Below are 18,771 nucleotides of genomic sequence, written 5' to 3'. Positions count from 1 at the left end.
TTGCAATAATGCAGCCACAGAAGGATGGTACTTGTACCTGTGTGGCCACAGTGGAAACAGGAGACATGGACTGGGATGAGGGCAGAGAGGGAAGAATGTGGGAGAAGCAGTTTTGGTAGGAAGAACAAGAGCTCAGTTTGGGGTAGGTTGAGTTTTTGATGCCTCACATTCAAGTGAAACGTGGAATTGACAGTTGGATACATCAGTCTGGAATTCAGGGTCAAAGGTCAGGGTTAGAGCTACAGATCTGGGAGGTATCAGCATATTGTTGGTGTTGGTGTCTGAAGCCATAGGCTTGAATGAAATGACCAAGGGAATGAGGGAGGGAGTGTAGACAGAACAGAGTTCCAGCCCTGAGCCCTGGGGCACGCCAACACAGGTTACAAGGAAGAGGAGGAACTGCTACACAGAACTGTGGGTACTTTGACTTTACCTTCCAAACTGGACCATTGTTGGTGGGTCTCTCTCTTATCAGGTAGTACTTTATTCTCTGGAGAGGTAAGCCATATTAAGGCTAATTATTCCTGCCTTCTACCCAATTTCATTGGGTAATAATAATTGCCACTCTTTATCAAACTATAGGGCTGGCACTTTATTATCTCACTTAGTTTTCACAATAACCAGATGAGAAAACCGCTTTTATAGGTAAGGAAACCAAAGACCTGTTAAAGTAAGGACAGTAATTGCCACAGCTGGAAAGTAGAGGGTGGGGCGATTCCAACCCCAGTCTTATTCCAAAGTTTTTGCTCCTGACTATTTTCCTCTTTTCCTTAAGGTGATTATTGAGGGTTTTCAGAGAAAGCATCTGGAATTTTCTTTTTTTAAACTTACAAGGGCTCATTGTATTAGTAAGGTTTTTGCCCCCACCCCCACCCCCCCCTCCCCGGCCTAATAACAGGAAGTATGAGCTATTTAGAAGAGCTGATCTGAGCAAAATCCTCACCTGAAATGGGGAATACAAGGCCTAGTCAGGGAGGTGCGCCCACTTTCAAGCCCCTAAATGCTCACAGGGGAGGACCCAGCAAAGAGAAAGACCATGTCCTGTATGTTGTTCCTTGTTGCCTTGGTCTCATTTGGGGCCATGGCTCCTGGCATGGAAAGTAGGGTTTGATCAAATGTTAAAATGAGAGACAGGAACCAGGAGTGACACAGATGATACAAGACCACAGATGAAATTTTCCAGCAGAGCAAAAAAACCATCTGCCTTACCAGGACCTGCAAAGTAATAAAGGCAGGAAGAAAAACTTCAGACTTTCCAGGAAGGGACTGAGTGTTCTCATTATTAGCTCAGAGTATTTCACATTAGATATCTTGTACTTTTAGGAGGGGGAAAGTGCTGAAAGGGTCATTAAGGGATTTTCCCCTAGTCACACAAGTAAGATAGCAACAGGGCAGGGAACAGATCCCAGCCTCCGGGCACAATTAGGCATTTTCACTTTAGCAGCACCTCAAGTTCTGAAATGTCCCCTAAAACTATGAAAGAAAAGAGATCTGGGGAAGAACAAGAGGTTTTATTTTACCATTGCTCCAGTCCCCACTAGTCCTTGCTGCTACTGTTATGGAGAGGACATGCTGAGTCCATGAAAATCATGCACCCAGACAAAATAGAAAGCTGAGGTTTAGAGGAGCCCCAGACCTAGAGGGTGACAGAAGGTGCAGGGTAGTGTGTGGTTTATGGCAACGCCCAAGGTTTGAAGCATTGTCCTGCAGGGCAGCAGAGCCATCGTGGGACTGGCATTTGTTATTATTCCAAAAGACTAAGATTTATTTCTTGGTAATTCTATAAGCAAAAAGGTGACATTGGAAAGGATTGTCCCAATATTCAAATAAAAGTAAGTGGATTAAAAAAGAGTTTGGAATGATAACCTTAAAATGTTTTACTAAGTAGCCACAATGGTTTGCTCTGTGAGTGTCCTAGGCACAAGGCTTAGCCAGAATCACATGGATGTAATCACTTGCTTGGCTAAGTAGATGCAATACAGTTGACCCCTGAACAGCCTAGGGGTTGGGGCACCAATTCCACTCCCACCCCCTACCTGTGGAGTTGAAAATCCACGTAAAACTTTGGACTCCCCCAAAACTTAACTACTTAATGGTGAGGACCATGAGAGGTCAGTCACTTTTTACTGTGATAAGCAATTTACCAGAGACTAACTGCTCAGAAGGAGATGATTAGCATCGCATGGGGTTTTAAGTGGATACTAGCAACACAAGCTCACCACAAAAGCAGCAGAAGTTGGCTAACTAATTATCACAGTAGAACAGTATGTTCTATAGTAAATTGTATGCAGTTAAGATTTAATACTACATCTTTATTCTTTTTTACATTTCTGACTGCAAATGGCACCACGTACGTACAGTCTGTAAGTATTTGTGTGGGAGGGAGTTAGTAAATTTTGACTTTTTATAATTTGTATATTTTTTATGGTAATAAATGGCAAGATGGATTAGTATACATATATATTTTATGCATTCATGACATACCTAACTTCTTAATTTTTTTATACTTCTAGGCCACATGGTTCATTTGCAAGTTTTTTAGAATTGTCACAAATCCCCCCAAAATTTTCCAATATACTTATTGAAAAACGTCTGCATATAAATGGATTTGCATATAATAAAACACCTGTTGTTCAAGGGTCAGCTGTACTTCCTAATGACAGTGGTGCTGTCTGGTGGAGCTGATGTTCTTGAAAGCAAGAGTGAGACTCTAGAAAAAACCCTGAGGTCACCCTACAGACTATTGAAGAGACTGGGTAGGTATGTTAGGAAACTTTAAATCTGTCTTCTATGAAGATCAATTCTATGGAGGACAGTTTCTAGTTAATGGGATATAGCCAGGATACTTCTGCACCAATGAGAGAATATGACATCTTCTTGGCTTTAACTTTTTCTTTAAATTAAATTAAAACATTTTTAAAGTTAAAGTAGACTCTACACGCAATGTGGGGCTTGAACTCACAACCCTGAGATCAAGAGTTGCATGTTCTACCAGCTGAGGCAGCAAGGCACCCCATGGCTTGAACTCTTACAAGTTCACACAATTTGTTCTCACAACTCATCACAACTAATGTGATGGGATTCATGACAGCCAAACTGTAAAAATGATATTTATTCTAAGTGAGGGAGCCTGAACTCCTGAGGTAGTGAGGACTGAAAATACTGAGTGACCAGTGATGACCTGGAGAGATTCCTCTTTCCTCTTCCACTCTCCTTTCCAGGGGGAATAGATAGTGAAGGAATTGGACATTTTCTCACATTTTCTTAACCTAAAAGGGAGGAGAAGTCTTCCCTTAAATTATATGCCAGGGTCTCAACCCTGTGCAAAGCCATCTCCAGTAAAAGGCTACAGCTTTGTCACCATTTCAGTCATAGACCACTGTTGTGGAGGTAGGCTCCAGGTGACAGCCATCTGAGACCACAAGAGAAGCTCAGGGGCAGAGCTTTCCCAATTCCAGTGTAGGGCTGAGATGGAGACAGGATACTGCATTGGGGTGCTCCAAGCAGCAGAGAGAATCAAAGGAGTGATTTCAGACTTTTTCCTTCATCCTAAAACTATTGGGGAAATTAATCAGAAAAGCTATAAAGTGATTTCTCTTCAGAGAAAACATGAGCAGTATTTTTGTTAATCTCTGATTTTACTTCCTTAAACTGATCTTTAAGAATAAAATTGTTTTGGGGTGCCTGGCTGGCTCAGTCGGTTGAGCCTCCAACTTCAGCTCCTCATGACCTCACAGTTTGTGGGTTCGAGCCCCACATCGAGCTCTGTATTGACAGCTCAGAGCCTGGAGCCTGCTTCAGATTGTGTCTCCCTCTTTCTCTGCTCCTCCCCCATTCATGCTCTGTTTCTGTCTCTCAAAAATAAATTTAAAGAAGTTAAAAAAAAAAAAAGAATAAAATTGTTTGGGGGGGGGCACCTGGGTGCCTCAGTCGGTTAAGCAACTGATTCTTGACGTCAGCTCAAGTCATGATCTCACGGTTCCTGATTTCAAGGTGTGGAGCCTGCTTGGGATTCTGCCTCCCTCTCTCTCTGCCCCTCCCCAGCTTGCTCTCTCAAAATAAATAAAAATAAACTTAAAAAAAAATTGTTTGGAAAAGCTTTATGTTTTCCTGTCGTTTGTATTGTTTTGTGTCTAGGACATTACAAATGCCCATAGCAATCGTTCCTTGCCCTGGCACATCACCTGGTAAGCTTTTAAAAAAGATACCAATGCCTGAGTCCCATCCCAGTTCAATTAAATCGAATTCTCTGGGAGTAATCAAAATCTCTAAGCATTAGTGATTTTTTAAATTTCCCCAGGTCATTCTATGTGCAAAGCTGAGAACTGTTTTAGAGCCTCATACTGATAATATTAAAACGTGGCTAAAAGGACGTCTTCAGCAACAATTGGTGTGCTTACATCCTTTGCAACCAGCGTAGCTAGAGTCACTAGTAACATTTATCCAGTTCCCAAACTTGCACTGCCCTTCCACAATCAATAGAGGAAACAATCCCAAAGTGTCTTACTCTGCCTTGAAATAAACCTCTAGATGGCCAGGGCGGACGGGCCAGGGAGTCTGGGCCTACGGTCCACCCTGGCCTTTGGGCTCCAAGGAGGCATTTGAGCCAGGCCCGACGCTGGAGAAGGTGGTTCCGGATGAGACAAATCCTGCTCCGGGTGACGCCCCGCCCTCGACTTTGCCGGGACCGGGCGCCCAGCCCCGCCTCAGAGTGCCGCAGGCAGCCGTGAGCGCCGACTACATTTCCCACAATGCACCCCGGGGCGGGTAGGGCCAGAGGCAGAGCGGCTGGAGTCAGGCCTCCGCCACGAGAGGCCGGAGAGGGCTGTCTTCCTGGATCGGCTGCTGGGCGAGGGGCGGTGGGAGGGGCGGTGGCCTGCGCTGTGGCCATGTCTGCGTCCGCAGGGGTCCGAGGGTCTGACCTGCGCCCTCCGGCCGGACTCGGCCGGACACCCGTGCCCTCCTGGGGGTCCGGCAGAGAGTAGTGACCGGCAGTCTCTGTGCGTCCTGGGCCCCCCCGTAGAAACAGGTGAGTACGACTGCCAACCCACGTGGCCAGGGGGTACCGAGAAACTGGAGAGCTGTCATCCTTGGAGCCAGGGGCTTGAAGACTGGGGGCCCCTGCCACCTACGCTTCACTTGCGATAGGAGGATTTAGTCTCTTTGGGGTGCCTTAGCCGGTTGTCCCCCAGCTGAAGAATACAAAAGGCGAAGACCAGAACTCTTCCTTTGGCTGGGAGAGCAAAGTCCTGTAGGAGGCAGTGGCCTGGTAGGACCCGCCCCTCAAGGCACACATATTCCGCTCCCCCCTTCCCCTTCCCCCGGGGCAGAATCCTTTCAAAGATCTGCAGAGGTGACTGTGGGGTGAGCGGGCAACTCCTGGAAGTGTCCTGGGGCTTTGGACTTTGCTCTCAAGGGTGCCCTGGCTCAGATAACCTGTCTGCCTGTACTGGGTGAGCCACCGTTTCTGGGTTCCAGTTTGCTGGGGGAGGGTGAGCAGCCTTTGTCAGAGAGGGGAGTGGCCACCAGCAGTGACAAGTACCAGGCGATGCTCACGGAGTAGGCATCCTGCTGAACCAGCTAAGGCATAGCCTCACCAGGGCCCTGTCTGCCAGAGACCCGTGCATTCTGGCACCACCCTCCCAGATAGCCCACTCCAAAAGGGTCAGGGCAGGATGGAGCACTATCCAAGCAGGAAGAGGGAGCAACAGTGGTAGGAGTCAGTAGGGAGGGGCTCTTAAAGGTTCTGCCTGCTCCAGGGTGGGCACCTGAGGGAGGCAAGCACTCAAGAAGGGCTGATTGAGACAACCTGTTTGGAGACATTGCTTGTAGGCACAGCAGAGCACATCTAGGGAAAGTAGCATGCCCTGGGGGCTTCTAGAGAGGCTGCCTGAGAAGGGACCCTGAGGGCACATATGGGACTGGTTCCAAGAGACCTCTCTCGCTTAACTGCTTCAGGCCCAGACTCCCAGGAGCTTCTGTCATGAAGGTTTATGGCTCCAGTGGGGGCTAGGGTGGGGTTTGCTGCCTAGTTTCCAGAGTAAGTGTCTAGAGAACTGTTTGCTTCATCAGGACTTCTGGCTGGATCCCCCGATTGGCCGTGGAGATGTTGAGATGCTACATGATGTCAGGTAGCTGGGGAACTATTGTGAAGGAAGCGTCCACTAGCCCCAGCCAGCTGACCCTGCCCTCATTCCATATAGTTACCATGCTGAGTACCACTCAGCCATACTGGGTTCAGTCACCTAAGTCCACAAGGAATCGGTGGGTAGTGGGCCCCCAGGACCTTGGGTAAGTTGCCGTAGACCATGTTTGGGTCTTTGACCAGAGGTACAAGGCCACAGAGCAGGGGCATGTGGCAGACCAAGGATTGAACTTGGGAGAAACTTCCAGGAGCAGCAGAGAACCAATGGTCTGTTCCTGCAATGTCAGGCCCAACGAATAGCCAGTAAGCCTGGAGGAACCCCCAGTCCAAGGCACACAGACATCTCTTTGGCTGGACATCACAGGTGGGTCACTTCAGGCCAGAAGCTACCTGGCTTCATGAGGTCATAATCATGTTTGCTCAGGGTAAGCCAACTTTCAAAGGACTGATTTACATGGCAGAGACCACTTTTTGTGTGTAAGTGCAGCTACATATGGTTTGAATGCTAAGTAAAAATAATCATGATATATTAATGGCAGTAGCCATTAAGTGTGCAAGTGCTTACTGTGTGCCAGGGTAAACAAATTACATGAACATCTCATTTAATCCTTCCACAACCCAGTGAATTGGCATTATCATTATCCCCACTTTATAGATGAGAAAACTAAGACTTATGGAACCAAACCAGGTCCATCCAAGTCCCTCTGATTCTAGGACCATTGTTCTTGAACACTTGACTACTACCAAAAACAAGTCTTCTCCACAGGCAGGGGTCTCCAGAGACTGCATTATAACTGGATATTCTTTGAGGATCTTTCACCTTTTCCCTTCCAAAGTTATTTATCTGGCAAATGTTGATTAAACTCCTCCTGCATGTGGAGCTGACATACTGAAACTTGAAATGCTTCATAGAAAAATGAAGCAGGGCAAGACAGGGAAGATCAGGGATATAGTAGGAAGGCCTCTCTGATAGGTAACACTTGAGCAGCAACCGGAAGGAAGTGAGAGAGTAGGTCATGTCAATATCTAGCCCCATCAGTGGAATAGGTGAATGAGGGACAAAGTGAAAAGCAGAGAGATGTGGTCTGTGCAGAAAGTTCAGCAAGGGCAAAATTCTGAAATGCAGAAGTACTTAGGATTCACATTTATATTATCCTAAAGGAAAGCCATGAGGTCAGTGTGGCTGGGCTGAGGTGAAGGGAGCAGGGGAAAGGGAAGGAGATCAAGTCAAAGAAATAAAAGGAAGGGGTAGAGTGGGGCTTTGTGTGCTGTTATGAGGAAATTGGCTGTCTCACTGAATGAGAACCATTATAGAGTTTTGAGCAGGGGAATTACACGGCCTGACTTCCTTTTTCAAGAGGATCTCTTTGAGTCCTGTGGGAGGGATATATTGCGCAAGGACAAAGGTAGATGTGGGGAGACTGGTTAAAAGGCTGGTGCATCACTCCCCTAGAGAGGTAATGGTGGCCTGGACCAATGTGGTAGTGGTGGTGGTGGTGGTGGTGATGAGCAATGGTCAGATTCTGGATATTGGCTTTTCCCATTTAACATTAGTAATCTGTTCCACAAAAGTTGGACATTATCTGGAATCACTGAGTATCTGTTTCCCATTATTTCATATATCTTTTTATTATCTATCTATTTATTTATTTATTTAATTTTGAGAGAGAGACAACATGAGTGGGGAAGGGGCAAAGAAAGGGAGAGAGAGAATTCTGCCAGCACAGACCCTGACATGGGGCTCAAACACACGAAACCATGAGATCATGCATGACCTGAGCTGAAACAAAGAGTCGGACATTAACTGACTAAGCCACGCAGGTGCCCCTGTTTCCACTATTTAAAATTTTTTAAAATGTTTTTATTTTTGAGAGAGAGAGAGAGAGTGTGTGTGAGCAGGGGGAGGGGCAGAGAGAGAGAGGGAGACACAGAATCTGAAGCCGGCTCCAGGCTCCGAGTTGTCAGCACAGAGCCTGACGCAGGGCCCAAACCCACAAACCATGAGATCATGATCTAAGCTGAAGTCGGACACCCAACCAACTGAGCCACCCAGGCGCCTCCCCCCACCATTATTTTAAATGGGAAAAAGTATAATGCTTCCCTCATCGACCACAACCCCCAATTTTCTAAAATGGTACTAAAAGACAGGAAAATATATACCTAATACATGCCCAGTAGGTTATAGCATTAGGATATAAAATGCTGAAAAACATACCCTCCTGACTACCAGAGTTTGCTGCTTTGATGCAGTATCATGGCCTCTTTCAGTACCTTCAACAGCCATGATGCAAGTAAGCCCGTTTTGTTGCCACTTAGTGAGTGATGTTCTATCCAACTTGGAATGTAATTTGAGGACTTAAATGTACATCACTTGTTTAAAATATAGATCAAGTTTTGATGAAGTAAATAGCATTTTTCTATATAAACATAGGCCAAAACAATACAAGTTTGTTGTATTAGTTATTTATTGCAGTGTAACAAATTACTCCAAAACTTAGCAGCTTAAAACAACAATAAATATTTATTATCTCATGCAGTTCCTTTGGTATTTGGGAGAAATCTGGGAGCAGTTTAGCTGGATGGTCCAGGCTGTTTCTCTTGTGAGGTTGAAGTCATCTGAAGGCTTGACAGGGGCTAGAAGATTACTCACATGACTGGCACATTTGGTACTGGCTATTTGCATGTCTCAAAGTTTGCTGAGGCTCTCTCTGTAGACAGCTGCTCGAGTGTCCTTACAACATGGCTGATGGCTCCAACTAGGGTGATCCAAGAGAGCAAGGCAGAAGCCACAGTATCTTTTATGACCTAGCCTCAGAAATCACATGTTGTCATTTTCACGTTATCCTATTGGTTACATAACTGCTCAGTGTGGGAGGGGAGTACACAAAGGTATATACACTGTAAGTTGAGGATCATTGGGGACTGGCTTGAAGGCTGGCTACCACAGTTGGGTATTAAAAACCAAGAGGAATTCTATAGGGAAAATATTAACTAGAGAGACATTTTGCTGGGTATTCAGAAGTACAGGTGACAGGATTTGCTAGTGGTTCGATATATGGGGTGTGAGGAAAAGAGATGACTCCAAGATTTGCTGAAAATCATTGTCTTTCACTGACATGGAGAAAACTCTGGGAGGAACACGTTTTTAAGAGGACAATCAGGAACTCAGTTTTGGACATATAACTTTGAGATACTGTAAGACATGAAGTAGACAGTTAAATGTGTGTGACTCTAGAAGTCAGAAGAGACATTGGGGCTAGAAATAAAAATTGGAATCACAATGTATCGCTAATCACTAATGTGTCAATGGAGTTGAGACTGGGGGCACCTGGGTGGCTTAGTCGGTTAAGCATCCAACTCTTGATATTGGCTCAAGTCGTAATCTCACAGTCATGAGTTTGAGCCCCACATTGGGCTCTGCACTGGTAGTGTGGAGCCTGCTTGGGATTCTCACTCTCTCTGTCTCTCTGTCTCTCTGCATCTTCTCCCCTCTAAAAATAAACATTAAAAAATTAAAAACAAAAACAAAAACATGAGACTGAATGAGATCACCAGTGGTTTGAATGAAGACAGAAAAGAGATCCAAGGGCTGAAATCTGGGTCCCCTAACTGTAAGAGGAACTGCATAAAGGACTTAGCAGGCATGGTCTATGAGGTAGGAGGAGAACCAAGAAAGGAGAGTGGTGTACCAGAAGCCAAGAAGAAAAAGTGTTTTAAGAGAGGAAATCACCAAGTGTGTATCCATTACTGCTACTGAGTGAGGTGAGGATCCTGAGGTCAACTAGCAACCTTGATGAGAGCAGTGTTGCTGGAATGATGGAGGCGCAAGTCTAGTTGGAGTGGCTTCAAGAATGAATGGGAAAGGGGCACCTTGCTGGCTCAGTCAGTAGAGCATGCATCTCTTGATTTTGGAGTTGTGAGTTCGAGCTCTACATTGGGTGTAGAGCTTACCTAAAAATAAAATCTTAAAAAAAACCCAAGTGAGTGAAGTGGAGAGGCTGCGGCAGATGTATTTCTTGATTACCAGATACCCGTGAGCTCCCCACACTTCCCAGTCCCTCTGGCCATGTGACTACTTCTGGCCAATCTGGGCTTTGAAGTATTTAAGAGCTGGTACATGACCTTCCAGCCCTGTCTTCCACTGCCCAGTGATGTGGAAAAGGCATGTATTCCAGATGGCAGAGCTATGGGATGCTAGTAACCTGGATTCCTGAATCACTGCTTGGAAGGGAGCTGAATTAGTACCAGATCCAAGGTAAATTTTGTGTAATCAAAAAATAAGCCTTTATGTGTGAAGCCTCTACCATTTTGACATTGATTTGTTACACAGCATAGCCTACTAATTATATTCCAAGTATTATTTACTGTTTGTTTTTTTTTAACGTTTTTTTTTTTTATTTTTTTTAATTTTTGGGACAGAGAGAGACAGAGCATGAACGGGGGAGGGGCAGAGAGAGAGGGAGACACAGAATCGGAAACAGGCTCCAGGCTCCGAGCCACCAGCCCAGAGCCCGACGCGGGGCTCGAACTCACGGACCGCGAGATCGTGACCTGGCTGAAGTCGGACGCTTAACCGACTGCGCCACCCAGGCGCCCCTTATTTACTGTTTTGAGGTCTGTTTTATAAAGGGCAGCAAAAAAATGGGGTGGAACATAGAGGGGAATGTAGAGTTAAGGGGGTGGGGGGTTGTTTTAACTCTTTAATTGAAATAAAACAAACATGAAGTTCACAAACCATAAGTACGGCTCAGTGAATTATAACGAGTGAACACACCCAAAGTAAGGTGGTATTTTTTTTTATTTTTTTTTTTTAACATTTATTCATCTTTGAGAGAGAGACAGAGCGTGAGTGGGGGAGGAGCCGAGAGAGAGGGAGACACAGAATCCAAAGCAGGCTCCAGGCTCTGAGCTGTCAGCACAGAGCCCGATGTGGGACTCAAACTCACTGACTGTGAGATCAGGACCCGAGCCGAAGTCAGACGCTTAACCGACTGAGCCACCCAGGTGCCCCGGAAGGTGTTTTGAAAATGGAGGAAGCATCAGCATATTGGTGCTGGATGGGGGAGAAGGGGAAACCAATGATCTGGGAGAGAGAGGGACAGCTGCTGAAGCCATGTGCTTGTGCTTGTGCGGGTGAAAGGGACTGCAGTGGGGGCGTTTGCTCCCAGTGGAGCAAGGACAGCTCCTCTTCAGTGAGAAGAAGGAAAGCAGAGCCTGTCAGGTGAGCGAAGTGGTGGTGGGAATCTTGGAGGTTCTCTTTTGCTGACTTCTGTTTCCTCGGTGAGATCATGGATCATGCTGAGTGAGCGTGGGAGAAGGAAGTGATGGAAGTTTGAGAAGAGAGGTGTGAACTTATTGACTAAGGGAGCAGGAAAGTGAGTCTCCATAGAAATATAGTAATTTGAAGCAATGGTTCTGGACCTACTTCCCGGAAAGAAACACATAGCAATCCAGGTCTCCGTCCAGGGAGCCACGTCCAGAAGCCTTGGCCACAACCCTGGGACTGTCAGTAGCAGCTTTCTCTCTGCCTGGACACAGACTCATCTCTCTGGAGTCACTCCATCTTCACATAGCAGTGCAGACCCCACTCTCACTTTCAGGTTAGCTTGTGAAATAATGCTCTATGAGGTTCTCATGTGACCTGTGTCTTCCTGCTGAAGACCTAGGCATGCCCTAGTTACTGTAGCACCCACTGCCCCAGCCTCTATGGTGTTACAGTGCTTGTTTTGGCCTGTCTGGGATTACTCCTCTTGGTCTCGGTCTCTGTCTCTGAGCGGACCTTTCTGAACAACCTAGCTGTTGAGGGCAAGTAGCCTTTTAGTTACTCTGGCCTTCTGTCAGACAAGGTGGCCCATGCCTTAGTCCTCTGGGCTCTGACTCATGCTAGGATCCATCACTCCTGACTGTCCTAATGGATGGGATTAGTGGCCTAGAAAATCCCCAGAGGTCGATGTTCTCCCAGATGATCTTTTTTTGGTCCTACTCTAAGTGGGGTGACGCTGTTGGCCAATGGTGCCCAACCTTCACTTGTTCTGTGATGCTCCAGGTTCAGTGCACGAGTGGCTACCAGGCTTCCCTGTCTGTTTTGCCCGTTGAACTTCTGCAAAAGATGCATTTGAAAAAGGATTCCATAGCTTAGAACAAAGATGACCAAAAAACAAAAACAAAAACAAAAAAACAAAAAAAAAAAGAGCTTGAAAGTCAGTTCTTTGGGTGCATACAGGAGCTGCCTGGTAGGAGCTCTGGTGGGATGAGGATAAGGAGTCTGAGAGGGTGTTCTTGGACATGGACAACCTGAGACCACACAAATGAGAGTGATGGGGATGCTCTCTCTTTGAGGTCACTCTTCATGAACATTTTTGAGCACCTACTTCATGCTAGGCTCGGGGAAGAGTCATTTGCCCAAGGTTGCGGAGCTACTGAGAAACAAGGCCTCAGTTATTTCCTATGACTCTGTCCTAGAAGGGCAGGGACAGGGTCTACTTTGCTCACACTAACACCAGTCCCTCCCAGGCCCCTGGCCTGCCCGCATGACCTCTTCATGAGTCTCTGACTAGTCTTTGCAGTCCTTCTCGCCTGTCTACCCAGATTTCTCTTCATGAAAGGATCAGTGCCTCAATGGAACCCCTCCCCTATGAATGTATTTTGCTTGCCAAATGAAGGCTCCTTCAGCCTGCCATTCAGGGGCCCTTAGGGGTGACTCCAGGTGAGCCATCCAACTTTGTTATCCTTGCCATCCACTCATCGCCACCTCCACCTGGCTCTGAGGCTGCAGAAGGACTGGGAGATGAAACTGAGTCTGTCCTGGCATTCAGATGGGCACTGAGAACTGTTATGTCTATAGTTGTACAGCTGTATAGTTGTAAGGCAAGCCCTGGTGCCAAATTCAGAAAGTACAAAAGTGTACTCAGAAAAAAGCAAGCCTGAAGACAAGCTTGTTTGCTGTTTCTTTGCAAATGCCTAAGTATTCAGAAAGAACTATTGGTCAATTCAGTTTTGAATGAGGAAGTGTTTGTGGTAGGATGTGCAGTGAAAGATACCAGGATACAGAATTGTTTCAATTGCCAGCTCCCAAAGCTTCCACCCTGTTGTGACATTGGGCAGGCATTTACTCTTTCAGCCTCAGTCCCTTTATCTGTAGAGCCAGCCTGAGACAGGAGCACCTGCCACAGAGTGTAGTGATCAGGCTTAGATAACTGTGTCCACTTATACTTCCTAGCACACTACCTTGGTGCTCAGTAAGTGTTAGCTGCTGTTATCAATTTGTTAAAAAAAATTTTTTTCCATTTTATGTGCATTCAAAAAAAAAAAAAAAACTGGAAAGAAATACACCAAAATGTGAACAGTGAAAGATCCTGAATGGTGGGGATATGGTGACATTTCTTTCTTTATCCTTTTTTATTTTCCAAGTTTTCTACAATGAATAGGTACAATGAATTTTTCCTTTTCTACTTAGAAAAAGAACAACATACTTCATTTTTTACAGGGGAATACTCAGAACCCATTTCCCAGAGGTTTGAGCTAGCTGGGTCCTGGTGCTTTCCTGTACTAACTAACCACTGTTACTGTACTAGCAGTGACCCCTGCCAACAGCACCTCCCTCCTTACCCTCGATGATGTCTTTGTTTGCCCACAGGAAAGTCCAAGGGATGGCTGCTGACATGCAGAGGAAGAGGAGCAGCGAATGCCCCGATGGCACCCTGGCTCCTTCTGATGGGCAGAGTATGGAGAGAGCTGAGAGCCCCACACCAGGACTGGCTCAGGGAATGGAGCCAGGTACGGGCAGGGTGTGCAGCTCCAGGCAGCTGACAGCGAGAGCAGCCTCCAGGGCAACTGGGATTCCCACCAAGTCTTTCACTCCCACTCATTCATGCACTCGTTCAGTCACTCGTGGGCTACTTGTTAGGTGCTGGGGATACCGCAGGAAACGGGCTCGGTCTGTGTCCAGCCTTCCTCTCCACTTCATGTTGGGCTACTCACCCCTGTGCTGTCTGGCTGCCAGCATGGGTTCTCCTCCCGTTCCCTGGGTCTACATTGCGCCTTCCTGACTCCTTTTCCCTCCCTCAGCTCTCAGCTTAAATGTCACCTCTGCACGAGTTAGGCCTGCCTGCTCTGACCATGCTCTGTACAGGACAGTAGTTATTTTGTAATTTTATTTGTTTATGTATATATTGCCCATCTCTTGTCCACAAAATTGTGAGCTCTTTGAGCACAGAGTGGTTGTATCCCAAATGCCTAGTACGGTACCAAACTCATCATAGAGACTCAAAATACATCTGTTGAATTATTCTGTAAAAAAAAAAAAAAATCAGTAGAGAAAGACTGACATGGCCCCTGCCTTAGGGGAGCCATAGGCTAGTGGAGTCATTACAGTGGAGTGGGTTAGGAACTATGGCCTGAACTGGGTCAGGGAGCCTTCTCACAGGGATAGAGAGTCACTGAACAAAGGTATTCCAGGCACAGGGCAAGGTGCTCGGCACACAGCAGTGAACAACCACCTTGCTGCCCCTCAGGAGGAACCCCACTGTAGTTGGGGAGGAGGATAATAACTGACAAGTGGCACAAGAGAAATCAAAGAGAGAGATATGATAGAGTGCCCAGGCTCAGAGGTCAGGTGAGGAGGTAACTTATGTCTTTGCTGAGAGCTGAAGTGTGACAAGGAGCTGGCCATGCGAGGAGGTGGGAGTGCATTCCAGGCAGAGGGAACAGTAGGTACAGAGGCCCTGAGGTAGGTGAGGGCATGTTGAGGGTGTCCAAAGAGCAGGTGGATGAAGGTCAGTGTGACTGGAATGGGTAAGGGCTGTGAGATGAGATTGAGAGAAGCAAGTAGAAGCAAGTCATTCCCGCAGCCATGAGGGGTTTGGGTTTTATTCCCAGTGTGATGGGAGGAAACTGGTGGGCTGTAAGCCGCAGGGAGGCATAACTTGTAGTAGGCAGTAGCAGGAGGGAACAGTGGCTTGTCTCTGCAGTAAAGCTAGAGTGCCATATTACGCATCTTGCTGGTAAGGTGGTCTGCCAGTGGCTATTGCTCTAAGCACCAGTGCTTTTGGCTGGCAGGTGCTGGGCAGGAGGGTGCCATGTTCGTCCATGCCCGTTCCTATGAGGACCTGACTGAATCGGAGGATGGGGCAGCTTCTGGGGACAGCCCCAAGGAGGGTGTTGGGGGTCCTCCACCACTGCCTGCAGACATGCGACAGATCAGCCAGGACTTCAGCGAGCTGAGCACCCAACTGACGGGTGTGGCCCGAGACCTGCAGGAGGAGATGCTGCCAGGAAGCTCTGAGGACTGGCCAGAGCCTTCAGGGGCAGCTGGGCGGCCAGCCACAGAACCCCCCAGGGAGGGCACAGGCGAGGGGGATGAGGAGGAGGCTGCTGAGGCATGGCGACTGCACCAGAAGCACGTCTTTGTGCTGAGCGAGGCGGGGAAGCCTGTGTACTCCCGCTATGGGTCAGAGGAGGCACTTTCCAGCACCATGGGTGTCATGGTGGCCCTGGTGTCCTTCCTGGAGGCAGACAAGAACGCCATTCGTTCTATCCACGCAGGTGAGCCACCTGAAAAGGGGGGCAGGGAGGGCTCCCCTGACCAGGGTTAATTCATAGTCCCCGAGGGACTAGAGGGCTGGGATGTGCTGTGTGACCAAGGGCAGCCCCTCCACCTCACTGGGCTTCAATATTGTCATCTGAACACAGATAGCAACAATGACTGCCTTACGGGGTATTGTGAGGGCCAAAGGTGGCTCTGACATGGGCTTTGCCCTTGGAGAGAACTAGAAGTCCCAGGCCCTGAGCCCCACCCAGCTCTGACATTTAACACAAGAATGTTTTTTTTCAATTGCTCACTGCATTTTGGCTGGTGCCACTCTGTGAAGCAAGTGGCAGGGACAGCCTGGAATCCTCAGGGAAAGGGAACCGTGGGCTGCTGTTTTTATCTTCATCATCCTTAAGCCCCTACTGTGTGCAGAGATCTGAGGGAGGGTGGAGAGGATGTAGAAAGCGACAAGCTGTGTAGGAAGCTGGGGCTCCGAGGGAGCTGGGCAAGGCCAATCCCGGAGGGCTCCCCGGAGAAGCTGACATCCCCTCCCTCCACCTTCAGATGGCTACAAGGTAGTATTCGTGCGCCGGAGCCCACTGGTGTTGGTGGCAGTGGCGCGCACGCGGCAATCGGCGCAGGAACTGGCGCAGGAGCTGCTCTACATCTACTACCAGATCCTGAGCCTTCTTACCGGTGCCCAGCTGAGCCACATCTTCCAGCAGAAGCAGAACTACGACCTGCGGCGCCTGCTCTCGGGCTCGGAGCGCATCACCGACAACCTGCTGCAGCTCATGGCGCGAGACCCCAGCTTCCTCATGGGGGCAGCGCGCTGCTTGCCCCTGGCTGCGGCCGTGCGCGACGCGGTGAGTGCCAGCCTGCAGCAGGCGCGAGCGCGCAGCCTTGTCTTCTCCATCCTGCTGGCACGCAACCAGCTGGTGGCGCTCGTGCGCCGCAAGGACCAATTCCTGCACCCTATCGACCTGCACCTGCTCTTCAATCTCATAAGTTCCTCTTCATCCTTCCGTGAGGGAGAAGCCTGGACGCCTGTGTGCCTACCCAAATTTAATGCAGCCGGCTTCTTCCATGCACACATCTCTTACCTGGAGCCTGACACCGACCTCTGCTTGTTGCTCGTCTCCACCGACCGGGAGGACTTCTTTGCAGTCTCTGACTGCCGCCGCCGCTTTCAGGAGCGCCTGCGGAAGCGTGGAGCCCACCTGGCACTGCGAGAGGCACTGCGCACGCCCTACTACAGTGTTGCCCAAGTGGGCATCCCGGACCTGCGCCACTTCCTCTATAAATCAAAGAGCTCGGGACTCTTCACCAGGTGAGGGAGGACCTTGGGAGCACAACTTGAGGGAGACAGAGGCGAGGGAGGGGAGGCGGTTGGCCCTCAGCCCTGATGCAGTCCTGGAGCTGATGACCCGTCTGTGAATGGACTGACATGTTGGGTCTGTTTTACTCTGACATCAGGGACCCAGACTCCCTATCACTCCACCCCCTATGGGCATGTACCTCTCTACTTTGTTACCCACAAAGCCTTGAAATGCCCAGTACACCCAGGGAAGGAAGCTGGAACAGAGGTCTCCTGGCTCTCCTGCCCTGGAGCAGGTCTGCCTTAGGGGTCATTTTGGTCCCATCTAGGATGCAGAATTCCTCCTCCAACAGAGGGGCTGTGGCCAGATGTGGCATCTTCTGTCCTCCCATTACCCCTTCTTGGGTTCCCAGATCACTTTCCCTCCACTTCAGACCTGTCACTTTGTTTCGGACACCTAAATTCAGATTGGCCTCTCCAAGGGAAGTCACCAAAGATGCCATGAACTTGGGGGAGGGGGGAAGAACAGGGCTCCATTCTGGGTGGGCCCAGCCCTGTCCTGGGGAGTCTTCTGTGGTAGGGAGGCTATGCCCTGTCCTGGGAAAACATTTGGAGGGTAAGACACATGTCAGAGTCTCCCTGGCTAGAAAGAGTTGTTTTTAGATTTCCAGAGAAGGCAATGAAAGTTATTTCTTTGCCAACCCACTCCCCCATCTCCAGCCCTGAGATTGAGGCCCCGTACACCAGTGAAGAGGAGCAGGAGCGGCTGCTGGGCCTCTACCAATACCTGCACAGCCGGGCCCACAATGCCTCCCGCCCACTCAAGACCATCTACTACACGGGCCCCAATGAGAACCTCCTGGCCTGGGTAAGGCAGCCCTGGGATGGGCTCAGCTTCATCGGGATCCTGGGCAGGGGCCACACGAGATGTCTAACCTCGATGACTACCCTGTGCCCCCTCCTCCAGGTGACAGGTGCCTTTGAGCTCTACATGTGCTACAGCCCCCTGGGGACCAAGGCATCTGCTGTCAGTGCCATCCATAAGCTGATGCGCTGGATCCGCAAAGAAGAAGATCGCCTCTTCATCCTCACACCGCTCACCTACTGATGGGAATGTGTGTGGGTTCAGCCCTCTTAGGCACCCTGGGCAACGGAAGCTATGGGAGCCTCCACATGGGCTGGCCTCTCTTGCCCAGGCAGCAAGCAGGCAGGGACTGTGGGTTGGTGGGTGCATTAAAGTACTCTGGAGAAGACACTCATTGGGCCTTGTCACTGGTCCCTTCACTCATGCATTCTCACTCCTACAGACACTGGATCCTCCTCCTTAGTCCTTACCTGTGTTTCCCCATGTCCTGGAGCACAAGCACTCAGAATCGAACCTTGGGCTGGGTCTCTTCATTCAGCTAAAGTCTTGCCATACATAAAATGTTCTCTAGCATTCCACTGGCCTTGCCCCCCACGGCCCCACCCCAATACTCAGTCTGAGTCCCTGGTGCCTCCTAGAAGGGCACAGCCCCTCTCTCTCACTCCTAGGAGGGGCCCCCAGCTTTGTGCCCCAAAGGACCACTCATATACCCTGGGAGCTGTGGCTCTGCTTAAAGGGCTGCTGTAGCTCAGCAGTGACAAGGCTGAGTAAGAGAAGGACAGCCAACTAGGGAGAGTCTGAGGCTTGGTACAGGTGGGTAAGATCCCTTGGTGAGGTGGTCTGGTTTTCAGCACAGAAAAATTCAGAGACCAGCCTCAGTGTATGTAGCCCTAGACCTCTGGGGAAATTGTCCC

The 18,771-nt window shown here is 48.8% G+C and overlaps 1 protein-coding gene across 2 annotated transcripts; it reads left to right on the top strand.

The window, feature by feature from the left end:
- Positions 1-4,769: 4,769 nt before the first annotated feature.
- MON1A (MON1 vesicular trafficking associated A) lies at positions 4,770-18,251 on the top strand. 2 transcript variants are annotated; one of them, XM_040445422.1, is made up of 7 exons: positions 6,092-6,131; positions 6,329-6,509; positions 13,782-13,921; positions 15,203-15,688; positions 16,239-17,004; positions 17,713-17,860; positions 17,960-18,251. In XM_040445422.1, exons 1-7 carry the CDS (start codon positions 6,107-6,109, stop codon positions 18,098-18,100), a joined length of 1,887 nt encoding a protein of 628 aa, XP_040301356.1. In that variant the 5' UTR covers positions 6,092-6,106; the 3' UTR covers positions 18,101-18,251. The 2 variants fall into 2 exon arrangements, with proteins under 2 accessions (XP_040301357.1, XP_040301356.1); XM_040445423.1 differs by lacking the exons at positions 6,092-6,131; positions 6,329-6,509 and adding an exon at positions 4,770-5,029.
- The last annotated feature ends 520 nt before the right edge of the window (positions 18,252-18,771 follow it).

The sequence above is a fragment of the Herpailurus yagouaroundi genome, unplaced genomic scaffold (genome assembly GCF_014898765.1).
Source record: "Herpailurus yagouaroundi ecotype Mexico unplaced genomic scaffold, PumYag 193, whole genome shotgun sequence".
Lineage (NCBI taxonomy): Eukaryota > Metazoa > Chordata > Mammalia > Carnivora > Felidae > Herpailurus > Herpailurus yagouaroundi.
The sequence above is the reverse complement of the archived record's forward strand: the minus strand, read 5'-3'. Positions and strand labels throughout refer to the sequence as shown.

Bases quoted from the DNA above. Each gene is read 5' to 3' on its own strand.
- MON1A (XM_040445422.1), top strand. From the start codon at position 6,107: ATGTTGAGATGCTACATGATGTCAG. The intron at 15,689-16,238 runs GTGAGCCACCTG...CTCCACCTTCAG, and splicing joins CATTCGTTCTATCCACGCAG to ATGGCTACAAGGTAGTATTC. The intron at 17,005-17,712 runs GTGAGGGAGGAC...CCCCATCTCCAG, and splicing joins AGCTCGGGACTCTTCACCAG to CCCTGAGATTGAGGCCCCGT.